The following is a 13,923-nucleotide window of genomic DNA, read 5'->3' on the forward strand; positions in this document are numbered from 1 at the left end:
AACTACCAGCACCCCATGTGGCTTTCCTTCCATAGCTTTGAACAGACACCCACATTCAGGAGAGAATTCAGCAATCTATCATGGTTCAAGGTCAAACCGCAATTATATATTAAATTTCCTCTTCCTCTTCTTCTTCCTCTTTCTCCTCCTCTTCCTCTCCTTCCTCCTCTTCTGCCTCTTCTCCCTCATCCACCTCTTCTTCCTCTTGTTCTTCATCTTCCTCTTCTTCCTCCTCCTCCTCTCCATCTTCTTCCTTCTCTTCCTCTTCTTTTGCCTCTTCTTTTTTCTTTTTCTCCCTCTTCCTTTTTTCTCCCTTCTTTGCACACCTTCTTCCTGTTCCTTTTCCTCCTCCTCCTCCTCCTCCTCCTCCTCCTCCCCCTCCTCCTCTTCCTCCTCCTTTTTCTTTCTTTTTCTTTTTCATAAGTTTTCTACCCCAGGGTGGACTTGATGGCAATCCTCCTGCCTCAGCCTCCCAAGTGCTGAAATTACAGATACATGCCACCATGATTGGCAGCTCCTTATATTTGAACTACTCCCCAGGCCTTTATTTTTGCTTGTATGCTTTTTATGGCCTTCCTTATTTTATTTTTTGAGGACTTTTTTGTGATTCCCATATGAACCAAGTGCCTCTTGCAAATGCGGCAGCTGGTCCCATATTTACTCTTAAATTATATTTAAATTTTATTTTTATTTTATGTTTGTGTGTATACCTACTTTTCTGTGTGGGGGTGCAGTATCCAGGGAAGCCAAAAGAGGGTGTTGGGTGCATGGTGGGGTTAATGCTGTCAGAGCCAAAGCGGTAAAACTCTCTCTGTTCTCATTTCTTCCTCTAAGTCACTCGTCCCTAAATCAGGTGTGCTCCAGTTTCCTCTACTACATGTGCCTCAATCTCCTCTTAGCTCCAGAGAAGACAGAACCGCTTTCCCAGGAAGGTAAGATGGAGTGGTCTGACCCCTCCTGAGTCCCGAGACAGTTTTCTGTCTGGACACCTCAATGGCTGACTCTGTGATGAGTCAATGCAGCGAGACTGCTTGGCTTACATTACACTGACAGACTTCTGGGAAAATTCCAAGGGAGATAGAACAATAGCATAGAAAAGGATGGGATCCAGGACCCCTGGGCAGTCAGACTCTTGAGGGTTGAGAAGGACGCGGAAGCTTATCCGGTCTACGTCCTCTCTCCTAACTGTTTCCTCTGTACCATCCCCACACTAACGCTTTGCTGATCCACGTGTAGCCCAGAACTCAGTAGAGTAGTCTATTCCATTTCTTTGTTTATTCATTTAGGAAATAGTTATTGTATGTCCATTGTGTGCCAGACTGTATTCCCGGGGCTGGTGGAAGAGCTGGGGAGACAAAGCCCTTTTCTCCTCCAGTGAGAAAGGCAGGCATTGTACAGTAGATGCAATGCCAGACCTGGGTAGGACTATGAAAGAAATAGAAGCTGACAAAGGAATAGAGAAGGAGAGAAGAGAGAAGGAGGCTGGGCCAGATAGGGGGCCAAAGGAGAGCCATGTAGAAGCCAGGCAGGAAGGGCAGTGGGTGCAGGCCTCATGCTCGATGTTTCTCTTTTGTTGAGCTTCTACCCTATGTCTGGGAGGCAGAGGTAGATAAGGCAATGGTCCCAGTGCTATTTCCTGTGAAATTCCCCTATTGTAGACTTCACACTTGGTATAACATAAGGCAATCAATGTCTTGCTCAAATGTACTTGCTCAAATATCATCCTCTTCGTGGGTTAGACTTGGTGGTAAGTGTGTATTTTTTTTTCCTTTTGCCAAGATGAAGATTCTGTGCCATCCCTTACTCCCCTGTCTCTCCCATCCACTCTCCTTCTCAAATACCATGCTGGTCAGGTATAACTTGCAGAGAGAAGGCCACCGTGCCTCTGCTGTGGTGGCCCCAAACCACCTCACCATGGCCTCTGACAGTTCCCTCATTTGTCAGAACGAAAGAGAGCCCCCCTTGCCTGTTCCCTTGGGCGCTGGGTGCTTGTCAGATCTCAAAGCGCCAGGAAGAGAGATAGACGGACTTCTGTACTCGTGGCTGTGTCTTCTTCCCTGTGTGTCTCTCGGGGAAGGGGTGTGCGAGGGTCAGGGATACTCGTCTTGTTTTGCTCGTTTTCATTACCGAGTATGTCGGTAGAAAAGGAGTTGAATTGAAATTAGAATTCCTGGACTGGAGGGATGGCTCAGCGGTTAAGAGCACTGACTGCTCTCCCAGGGGTCCTGAGTTCAAATCCCAGGCTTTCAGCCTGAGCACTTGCTTCCAGTCTCCCATTCTTCAGCCTGTTTCCACCCACGGCTGACATATCTGTCTGGGAAGCTGCAGCATCTTAACTCCTCTGCTCTTCAGCTGTGGTCCTTGGATGTCAGTCTGTGTAGCAGTGGTCTTTGGTTAATGTAGAAAAGAAGGCTGATGTAAATTTTCTAAAAAGTTGAAAAGCTCTGTCCTTTTGTTCTCTATTCATCTGAGATCCTTCTTTGTGAAACAGGTTCCATAAGAAACTAGGATCTCTGCTCCCAGGAGGAAATACAAGTGGGCTTTGTTGTTTTGTTTTTATTTTTATTTTTTTAAAAGATGTATTTATTTATTTTATGTGAAGAGGGCATTGGATCCAATTACAGATGGTCATGAGCTACTATGTGGTTGCTGGGAATTGGATTTGTGACCTCTGGAAGAGCAGCCAGTGCTTTTAACCCCTGAGCCCCTATTTTGAGGCAGGATCTCACTTTGTAGCCCAGGCTGTCCTGGAACAGTCTAGCCTTCTACCTCAGCCTCCTGAGTGCCAGCATGCAGTGGGAACAGGTAGTGCCACCACACCCTGCTAACGTACTTATCCGCTCTACTGATATCGAAGTTCTTTAAGCAGCGTTTGGTGTCATCTGCAGCCCAGCTGTGAATTATCCGTATGGCCTTACAGATGCTCCACATCTGTTTATACCAAACAGAAATGTGTCCTCCTATGGCGCTGGGCCTCCAGACACCCTGCTTCCCATCCTCTGGGTTTGACTCTCTCCCTTCCCTGCCTGCTTTCTGCTTCTCTGTAACTCTCTGCCCTTTAAGTTCTCCCTCTCCACCAACATGGCACTGATCCTCTGTCCTGAGAGTGTCCTATCTAGCTCATCCTTCAGGGTCTCTGGTAGGTTTCACAGTCTGATCTAAAGTAGTCATTCAGTGAATATCTATCAGAGGAATGAATAAATGAGTGAAAGAATGAATGAATGAGTGAACAATGAATGCTGTCTGTGTCCTTCCATATGTTAAGTTCAGGCTCTTCTGACAGGCTGAAAGCTGCTGCTAAGGGCAGAAGAACCTCCAATTCCCCCTCTGCTACCCTCAGTGCCCTGAGTAGCATCTACGCGCCGTGGTTCTCCGGTGTCATTGCCTGCTTTCCTGTGTTCTCTTTGTGGCCTTCCCCTCCCAGAACTCTCTGCAGTGTCTGAGATCCTTCAGCATGGACTGCCCCACATAAGCAGCAGGACCCCAGAAAGCCTTGCCTTCCTGTCAGATCGGCAGTATGTGGAGGCGGCTGCGCGTCAGAGGCAGTACTGCATCCTCCTCCTCTTCTACCTGGCTCGCATCCATGACGACAGGTCAGTGCCCAGAGCTGGCAGCTGGTGCCACAGAGTCCTGGCTTTATGTAATGGATATCTGTTTGTGTTATGCAGACATGTTCATCTGTGCACGTGCATCCAAGTGCTCTTCTATTAGACAAGCGTGGCGATGCTTTGAACGTCTATACAGCACACTGCTTGTGTGTGTGTATACAGCACACTGCTTGTGTGTGGTGTTGTGAGGGTGTGGGCATGCTGGGGAGGGACCTGAGTTGAGGGAGGATGGGAGCAGACAGAATAGAAGGCTCTGATGGCCTCGTGGCCCCGCTGGCCTGGCAGCCTGCCCTGCTCACCCGGGCTCTCCTTGTTCAACAGGTTTGTCCCTGAGGCGGAGCTCTTTGTGGCTGTGCAGAGCTTCCTTTTGTCTCTGCAGGACCAGGGTGAGTGCCCTCCACCAGTGGTCTGCAAAGCCTCCATCTATCTGCTGGCAGTGTGCAGGGACAAGGACAGTGCACTGGCTGAGGTAGGAACCAAAGGGCACGGGGATGATTCGGGGCTTCTCCGACTGCCTGAGACAGAGGAGAAAGGCATGATGGGCTTGTCATTTAGCAAGGCTGGATTGCAAGGTCTCTTCACAAATCAATCAATCAATCAATCAAGATTTCTCCTTTCCCAATCCTATCTTTCTAAAACATTTGAAAATAATTTGATATGCTCTTTTTTTTCCTTAAATGCTTCAATATATATATTTCCCCAAAATAACGGCCTTCTGAGTTGGGCGTGGTGGCCTATGTGTGTAATTACAGTGTTTGACAGGACAGCAAGATTTTTGTCCAGCTTGGATTACATAGTAAGCTCTGGGTCAATCTGGGTGAGGCTCTGTCTCAAACAAAGTCTAGAGGTATTATATTACTTAGTCCTTAAGTCGGTAATCTAATTTCACTCCTTCTTTGAGTGCTGGGGATTTAACCTGCTTCTCTAACATGCTACACAGTCTACCACGAGCTGCAACCTGAGCCACCACATTTTCTACTAAAACTAATAGTGTTCTATATAGCTAGTTTCCCCTAGTCTAAGATTTACTGTAGAACTACATTTCACATTCCCCACCCCCAGCCCCCCCTCTCTCTCCTTTCTTTTCTCTTTCTTGAGACAGGGTCTCTCTGTGTAGCCCTGGCTTTCTTGGAGCTCACTTTATATACCAGGCTGGCCTTGAACTCAGAGATCTGCCTGCTTCTGCTGGGATTAAAGGCATGTGCCATCACGCCCGGCTAAACCACAAATTTCAAATTTTTTCTTTCCCCTTTTTATTCCATCTAACCCCCACCCTATAGCATGGTGACACATTCATGGGCAGGTCTTCCTCACTTGAAATGCCCCCACACAAACACTTACTAATCTGGGCATTTCCCAATCAACCAATCGTTTTGTTAATCTTCGCTGTCAGGATTAACGGAGGAATCTAAATGATGCGTCATTTTTCTATGGGAAAGGAGTGGGTATTTAGGGTTTAGTAAACAATTCCACATACATCTGCCTTCTCCCTTCTGAGCCAGGCCCTCTGCTAGTGCACCTGCCCCCAAGCAGTCTAAGGTAGGAGACAGAAACGTTGACAGGTGTCATGCATGATAGGGTGTTGTTCTTCAGCCCCAGCACTGCTTTTATTTTGCACTGTCCCCCCGCACACACCTCCATGGGGATTTTTGCCATGCCTTGCAGGGCATCTTGTAGTGTGCTCCCACTCAACACAGCAGATGCCAATAGCATTTCCCCCAGTCACGATAATCAGCAATGCTTCGAGATGTCACCGAATATCACACAGGGAGCAAATGCACTCCAGGCTACTTCTGAAAGGGAGGCAGTGTGGGGTTTCCTCACCCAGGCCATTCTGATGAGCAGTGTGTTGCCCTGGGATGTTGAGGCATCAGTACATTCTCCTCTGTCACTGGCTATGATGTTGGGGTCTCATGTCCTATGCAAAGCATGTCTAGTTGCTCTCTGTTGCCTCCAGGCCGTGGTCAGTGCAATCAGAAAGTTCCTAGAGGGCATCCCAGACCTGCGCCTGGTCTACACTCACCACCCGCTCCTGCTCAGGTTCTTCCTGGCGTACCCAGGGTTGATGAGCAGGTTCGGGCACCGCGTCTTGGAGCTTTGGTTCTCTTGGGAAGAGAGCAGCTACGAGAACCTAGATGATGACTCCTCTCCTGGGCATACCGTCTTTCCCGCCAACCTCGCAGCCCTGTTCTGCATGCTCAGGAGCACACCCAGCATCCTACTCATTTTGCTGGTAGGTGCGCTCACTCATTCCTGCACTCACAGATGCTAGCGAAGTCTTGGGAGATGTAACTCAGTTGTTAGACTGCTTGCCTAGTGTGCAGAAGCCCGAGGCCTTGTAGGACCCCCTCGTGAGGAACTCCCTTGGGTCCTCAGGTCACAGGAGTCTGGGAATCCCAGAGAAACAGAGAAGCGTCTTGTTGTAAACACACGAGGTACTTTAATGGCAGAGCTCTGGGTGGACTTGTATCTCACGCAGGAGACAGAGAAGTCGACCCAGACCCTCAGAAGTAAGGGGTTTTTATGGGGTTAGGGTCGAGGGGGACGGGGAGAGTTGGTGCGGCCACAAGTGATTGGCTCATTTGAACATACAATGCAGCAAGATAGTAAGCGTGCGCCAGCCGGAGCGGCGGAATTCCAGAGGCCGGGGGCGTATCAGAGTCTGGGGGACCTCTGGTCAGTGTGACCCTGAGTGAGCTGGGGGAGATGCCTTCTTGCCAGATGGTTTATGAGCTAACCCTGACAGCCCCGGCTGGCTCCGGCACTCCTTTCCCTTATCTTCATGGTCTTGTTAGTCTTAGCGGCCGGGTGGGCTCCGTAAAGTCTAGACCTTGCCTTTTCACAGTGTTCGGCCTTGAGCCTTTGAATTTTCCTTTCAGTCTCAAACATAGGAAGATGGGTGCCTGGCTGGGGCAACTGAGATAATTGCCTAGCTAGCTNTCAGGTGGAGGAACAGAAGACCNTCAGCTGCCCTAAGAGAACAAAGGCTCTTTACTAGCCACATTCCTAATGATCTGGGGAACAGGTTTTGGGGAAGTGTTAAAGTTAGAGCTCCACAGCCTCATCCCAGTTTGCATGATCTGAGCATGTTGGTGCACACCAGTATCCCAGCACTTGGAAACTGAAGGCTGGAGAAACAGAGGTTTAGGGTTATCCTGTACTGTATAGTGAGTTCAGGGACAGCCTGGATTTTAAGAGAGTGGCTTTTTTGTTTGTTTGTTTATTTTTGTGAGTGTAAGCCCTGATAGCTATTCCCAAGCTGTTGTACAACTTCTATCTTTACCTATGGGCTCATCAACCCTGCCTCTTGCATGTTATATTTTAATTACCCTCCTTTGCACAGCCCAACTCTTAGATCTAATTGGGTACTTCAAACTTTTCAACTTTGTCCCACTAATTCATCCACCCTTTGGCCTCAGGCCCTGAAGCTCCTTAAACATCACTACCATGGTAACCAGGATGTCTCTGTGCCTAATTACCACTGACAAGGAGTCACGGGTACTCCTCTTAAGTGCTCTGTTAATATTGATGACTGCCCACTTTCATTTTAGTGACACACACTTGGTTTAAAGGATGCTGTCTCTTGGTTTTCATCCTTCTCTTGATGTCTCTCCTCAGTCTCTTATTGATTTACCTGCCCGCAGCCAGGTCTTGAAGGACGGTATTCTGCAAAGCTCTTCTACAAGGCTGGGGTTGGTTCATCAGTCCCAGCTCTGGTCGCCGTCTACCTGTGGGCTCCAGTCTATGCTCCATTCCCGACACTCTAAGCTCAGTCTTACACTGCCAACCGTGTAGTTGGCACGTAGGCACTCTAACATGGAGCTCTTTGGAATGGAGGCATGGCTCAGTGGTAGAGCGTGTGCTTGGAATGCATGTGAGTTTGTAAATCAGTAAACACATAAATCTCCAATTATCTTTAAAAGATGGAGCTTGTTAATTTGTTCTTCAGTTCCCTTCACAGTTTGGACCATGTTCAGGTAGAGACTGCCACCTCACTTTCTGCTAGGGCAGGTGGGAAACTGCCCTGGACTACCTGTTTCAAAGAAGCAGTGAATCTCCGAAGATTAAAACCTTAGATTTCACATCCTCGGGATGTGATGGGGTGCCCCATCTTACCCCACTGACTCAGACCCTGCCTGTGACCCCCACTCACTGTTTCATGTTGGAGGTGGCTGCATCAGGGCACAGGCGTCTTAACCCTCCCCCCCCTCTTTGCCCAGAGCTCAGTAGGAAGGAGATGCCTTCGGGGGCTGCGTGCTGTTTAAAGACAGGAAATGGAGGCTTGTCTGTGTTTCAGGTAAATTGGAGAGCAGGAGAGGTGGGAGGTGGTGTGCAGGAATATATTTTTTTAAATCTTTATTTATTTATTTATTTATTTATTTATTTATTATATGTAAGTATACTGTAGCTGTCTTCAGACACTCCTGAAGAGATCTTGTTACGGATGGTTGTGAGCCACCATGTGGTTGCTGGGATTTGAACTCCGGACCTTCGGAAGAGCAGTTGGGTGCTCTTACCCACTGAGCCATCTCACCAGCCCCCGGTGTGCAGGAATATTAAATGCATGGAGTGTACAGGTGATCACTTGTAGTAATTGGCTCTGAGCCGGATAATTCACATTGAAGATGCTAATAAGGGCTGGAGAGATGGCTCAGTGGTTAAGAGCACCAACTGCTCTTCCGAAGGTCCTGAGTTCAAATCCCAGCAACCACATGGTGGCTCACAACCATCCATAACAAGATCTGATGCCCTCTTCTGGAGTGTCTGAAGACAGCTACAGTGTACTTACATATAATAAATAAAATAAAATAAAATAAAAAGAAGATGCTAATAAAATTGCCCAAGGTAATCAGATCTTGGCCAGGACCGAAGGCCACGGCCACTGAGCTTGACTAAATTAGATTCTGGAAACACCAGTGGTGAAAAGAACAGCAAGAACAACTTTGTTTTCTGTTCACACAGATCATTCCCACCATTGCTTCCCAGCTTTTAGCCACAGGAGGGAAAAGAGTCTAAAAATATGTGCTGGGACCAATTTCTGGTTTTGATATGGGTAATTAGCAGCTGAAAACAAAGCTGTTAATTGCCACTCTTATCAACGGGTGGTCTTTCAAGTAGGATGTTTAGCTGTGAAAAGCAAGGGTGCCACAGATGTTCTGTTCTGAGTCCGGACAGCTTTGGACAGTTGAAAACTCAGTGGGCCGTGGGTCCGCCCAACTCCTTCTCACTAACCCGAAGGATGAGGGTGCACACCAGCACGCAGCATTTACTGTGGCTGGCGAAGACCATGTAGCCCCTTTCCTTTGGACCTTCCAAATTCAAGATTTCTGAGGCGCCATTGTGTGCCAGTGGGGCAGGGATGGGCCAGTGAATGACAACAGAGACATTGACTTCACCCTTACTCTCGTGACCCCGAGTAAATCATTTCTACTTTAGATGTCAGCCTCACACTCCTCAAAGTGGAGGAGTTGGATGAACACACACACACACACACACACACACACACACGTTAATTGTATGTTATTGTTTGGGATAGGATCGATCTCAATATCGATCCTGAGCTGGCCTGGGGTATACCCAGGCCGTCCTTGAACTTAGAACCCCTCCATCTCAATTTTTCTGAGTTCTAGAATTTTAGGCTTGTGCCGTCACATCTATCTTTGATACTTTCTAGATTTTCTAGATTATCTAGATTTTGTTAGCCCTCCAGTCTGATTTTTGTCTGCCCAGAGGTGGGTTTTTTTTTTTTTTTTTTTGATTCTTTGTGAGTTGGCAGAGGTAACGCCACCTCTCCTGTTCATTAGCACACACTGTGTTAGAATTTACAACTACTGTTATTCTCTTTAAGGCACCATCTTATTTCTGTAGCCTAGGCTAGCCTGTAAACTAATATATAGCCCAGGCTGGCCTCACACACACATGAAGTTCTCTGCCTTGTCCTTCTGAGTGTTACCCCACCTGGCTCTCTGCTACTTTCTTGATAGACAACTAATCAATCTGTCTTAGATTCTTCATTTGAAAACTTGGAGAAACAGCTGGCTGGTGGAGTTATTAGGAAGATATAAAAATGTGTAGACAAATGTCTGGCTATGATGCAAAAACAGTGCTGCACCAATGTCATTGGGTTCTAATTGAGCAGTTACTACTGGTACAGTAATCGGTTCTCCAAAGCCCAAGGCCTGTGCTCATTTCCCCATGCCTGTGCAGTGGACAGCACACCAGGGTTTGTTTGGCTAACGTGCCCTGTAGTCCTTTCTCTGCACTGAGATCCTTTGTTGACCTTGGACTCACAACGCTCTATTCTAACTGACATGTTCGCCTGTCCAAAGGCATCCGCTTGTTTGAGCTGGTAGGTGCCAGAAGCAATCAGGGACAGCTCCTAGTGCCCTTTCTGCCTGTTTTTCCTTCAACCTACGCTCGTTAAAATAACTCCAAAAGCAAATCAAAATAAAATGTCCTTTTCCATTTTCTGAACCCAAGACCTTTGCAGCTTGCGGCAGGGATGGGCAGATGCCACCTCAGAGAACGGGCCTGACCTGGTCCTCACTTCCCATCCCATACCCTGAATCTATCCCAGCCTATTCTTTCCCTGACCTATGACATCTCTGTCCTCTGCATTCCCTTTTTATGGTTCTCACGTTCTTGGTCCTAAAAACAACCTCTTCTTGACCCTAGTACTTGAACTTACAAGAGAGGGGCATCCTGAGTCCAGAGACCTACGTTTGCATCCTGGGTACCACTTACTGGCTTTATGTGACCTCTGGCAAGTCATGTAATGTCCCCGAGCCTCTGTTGGCTTCTTGACGTAACAGGCTGGGTCTGTCCTCCATGATTTGTGAGGGGTTAGTGGATCCCCCAGAACATTTGTTACAGAATTAGGTGCTGAGTGAGACTCCACCCAGCTGCCATGAAACCGTCCCCCTAGGTTCTTTTCCTGCCCCTCTCTCCTGAATTGTCTGTCGGCCCCTGGCTGTGCGCTCTCTGAGCTCCGGCTTCCTTCTCTTCTCAGGACCTGGTCTATTCCAGCCCCGTGGATACAGCCCGCAAGGTACTGATTGTCCTGAGGTCCTTCCTTCGGGAGAATGAGGATGTCAAGGTGGGTGGCCTCATCCGAGGCCACTTCCTGCTCATCCTGCAGCGCCTCCTGGTGGAGTATGGATCATCCACCTCAGGAGGTCAGTTTGCCTTGGACGGGTTTTGACATGTGGAGTAGACCATTACATGTGGAGTAGACCATTACATGTGGAGTAGACCATTACATGTGGAGTAGACCATTACATGTGGAGCAGACCATTACATGTGGAGTAGACCATTACATGTGGAGTAGACCATTACTTATTTTGGTGACTTGTGCTCTAAGAAAGAGAATCAGGTTTTTTAACAGAAGAAAAACGAGGCCAGTCCCTACCCTGCACAGTATGTGCTCAGAGCTGTTTGTCACAAAAATGGTGACTCCCAGAGGGAAGAAGAAAGTGGAATCTGGGGGAGGCTGGGGACCCAGCAGGGCTGTGGGAGTAGGGTGGATCTGTGATGTGTTGAATTCCCAGTGAGATCCAGAATGTGCTAGCAGTCCCAGAAAAAAAGTCCCGGCTTTTCAGTATAAAGAAACTCAAAATTGAGGTTCATTTGTCATCAGCTATTTTTAAAGAGGCTGGAATTTTTTTGTTGTTGTTGTTGAGTATCTGATTCTGGTTTTGTCTTTTGAGGGAAGGTCTCATAGAGACCAGGCTGGCCACAGATTCATAGAGAGCCACCTGCCTCTGTCTTCTGAGTGTTGAGGTTAAAGGTATGCACCACCACACCTGGCTCTGACCAGGCTGGCCTCGAACTCAGAGATCTGCCTGCCTCTGCCTCCAGAGTGCTGGGATGAAAGGCGTGTGCCACCACTGCCTAGCTAAGAAGAACAGAACCTGATTTTATAAAAATAAATTTCTGAGCCATCAAGGGCACGTGGCAGGAGGTTATGGCTCCCAAGTCCAGTCCTGAAAGAAGAATGCTGTTTTAAGAAAGCAAGCACTCCGTTTCTAGGGAAGAACAACTGGATCTGATGATAGAACTGTTTACAGTAAGCTCTGGGACAGAGAGACAGCTCTGCAGGTAAAGTGCTTGCTGACTACCAGTTCACCAAGCCGAGTTTGAGTCCTGGAAACCACGTCAAGGTGCAAGGAGAGAGCAGACTCCATGAAGTCCTGTGATTCCCCACAAGTGTGCTGTTGTGACCCATGTCGTGCACGTGCGCGTGCACACACATGGAGAGAGCAGACTCCATGAAGTCCTGTGATCCCCACAAGTGTGCTGTTGTGACCCATGTCGTGCGCGTGTGCGTGCACACACACAGAGAGAACAGACTCCATGAAGTCCTGTGATTCCCCACAAGTGTGCTGTTGTGACCTGTGTCATACACACACACAAACACACACACACACACACACTAACAACAACAACAATAATAGCAATAATAACAACAACAAATAAAATTTAAACATTGTAGGCCATATGTGGCAGCACTGGAGAGACTGAGGCAGGCATGTCTCCATGGGTCTGAGGTCAACCTGGTCTACATAGTGAATTTCAGGACAGCCAGGTTACATACATTATGTATGTATGGATGTACATATGAGTATTTTTTATTATTGTTGCTGTTTTTTTGTTTTGTTTGTTTTTCAAGACAGGGTTTCTCTGTGTAGCCCTGACTGTTCTGGAACTCACTCTGTAGACCAGACTGACCTTGAACTCACAGATATCTGTGTGCCTCTGCCTCCCAAGTGCTGGGATTAAAGGCCTGTACCACCACCAACCAGCTAATAATTTTTTTTAAAGATAGAGTATAACCAGGTGGTGGTGGTGGCACACACAGTCAATCCCACCCAACACCTGGGAGGCAGAGACAGGAGGATCTCTGAGTTTGAGGCCAGCCTGGTCCATAGAGGAAGTTCAAGGACAGCCAGGATTACACAGAGAAACCCTGGCTCAAAGAACAAAAACAACCAACCAAGATTGAGTGAAAGTTATGTTGGAAAGGCTATAATGTAGGACAGGTTTAGATCTGTGTTCAACTTCTGGCATTGTTTGACTCTGTGGTTTTCACAGAGTACCATAAATTAGGTGACTCATGAGCAGTAGGTTATTACCAACAGTTCTTGGGAAATCCAGAGTCCAGACACCAGCAGGTTTGATGTCTGGTGAGAATCCACTCTGTTCAGACATCTTGTAATCCTCCTGTGGTAGAAAGGACAAGTGACCAGGATTTTGGAGTCTCTTTTGTGGGTACTAATCCTATTCACGGTGGCTGTGTCTTATGACCCAATTGACTGCCAGTAGACCCGCTTCCTAAAAATCATATTGGAGGTTAGGATTTGAGAGTAGGAAAGTGGGGGCTTACAAACATTCAGAGCCCAGCACCCTGCCTTGCCCTAGCTGGGGGACCTTTGTGAGAAGTAGGAATAAAAGTCCCCGTCTTGGGTGTTTTTAATGTACTTTAGTGAAATAATGGATTCCTGATAGCCAGAGATGGCATCCAGCGGTTCAGCTACTACAGTCTCCCACGAGAAGGAAGACGTCTGGGAGCAGGGGTGAATCCCAGCAAGCCACCAGATCGTGTTTCCTTTCAGAATAGAGTCACGGGCCCTCACTTCAGGTTGTCTGTGTCAGGGAGGGTTCGACCTGTGGGTGGGCTCAGCTTTCTTCTCTGAGCAGCCCATTCCTGTGCCTCAGGGAACCTGCCGCTGCTGCTGACCCTCCTGTCTTTGGTGCAGCTGAGGACTGAGTCGGAACAAGAACTGGACAGCATGGCCATGAAGCTGCTTCATCAAGGTGCCTTGGCTGCTCGAGACACGCTGTGCCCTCAGGCCTGGGGCGGAGTGTGGTGGCGTTCTGTTCCTTCGGAAGACGTGAACTGAGTCAGCCTGTTCCTGGGGGCATCTTTCAGCACCCTCTACTCATTGTAAAGGAATACTCGAGAGACCCAGCCCCCAAACAAACAAACAAGCCAACAAAAACCCAAACCAACCAACCAACAATGGGGTATTTATAGGTACAAGCTCTAGTGAAATCAGAAAGGCCTATGCGTGTTAGCGAACAGCTGTGTGAACAGCCACCTTGCCTGCCCTTAGGTATGAATGGAGCATCCTGCCATGTAGGATTGAGATACAAATATATATTCGGGCAAATGTGCAGTGCTGGGCTAACAAAGGCCTTCTGGATAGTCTGGGTCAGGTCATGGTATCTTCCTTGTTTCATAGCTCACTCGGGTCTCTGATCATCCAGTTCACAGCTCTCTGGGCGTCTCTGTGTGTGTGTGTGTGTGTGTGTGTGT

General features: G+C 47.9%; 1 protein-coding gene across 2 annotated transcripts in view; it reads left to right on the forward strand.

Moving 5' to 3' along the window:
- Mei1 (meiotic double-stranded break formation protein 1) overlaps positions 1-13,923 on the forward strand; it is a 60,862-nt gene that overhangs the window by 27,924 nt on the left and 19,015 nt on the right. Inside the window, exons 17-22 of one of the 2 annotated variants that reach the window (XM_029548203.1) lie at positions 835-932; positions 3,425-3,593; positions 3,930-4,077; positions 5,566-5,841; positions 10,618-10,783; positions 13,305-13,421. In XM_029548203.1, the coding sequence (XP_029404063.1) occupies positions 835-932; positions 3,425-3,593; positions 3,930-4,077; positions 5,566-5,841; positions 10,618-10,783; positions 13,305-13,421 (974 nt within the window). The remainder of the gene's footprint in view (positions 1-834; positions 933-3,424; positions 3,594-3,929; positions 4,078-5,565; positions 5,842-10,617; positions 10,784-13,304; positions 13,422-13,923) is intronic. The other variant, XM_021217163.2, reaches the window with a different exon arrangement.

The sequence above is a fragment of the Mus pahari genome, chromosome 17 (assembly GCF_900095145.1).
Source record: "Mus pahari chromosome 17, PAHARI_EIJ_v1.1, whole genome shotgun sequence".
In the NCBI taxonomy this organism is placed as follows: domain Eukaryota; kingdom Metazoa; phylum Chordata; class Mammalia; order Rodentia; family Muridae; genus Mus; species Mus pahari.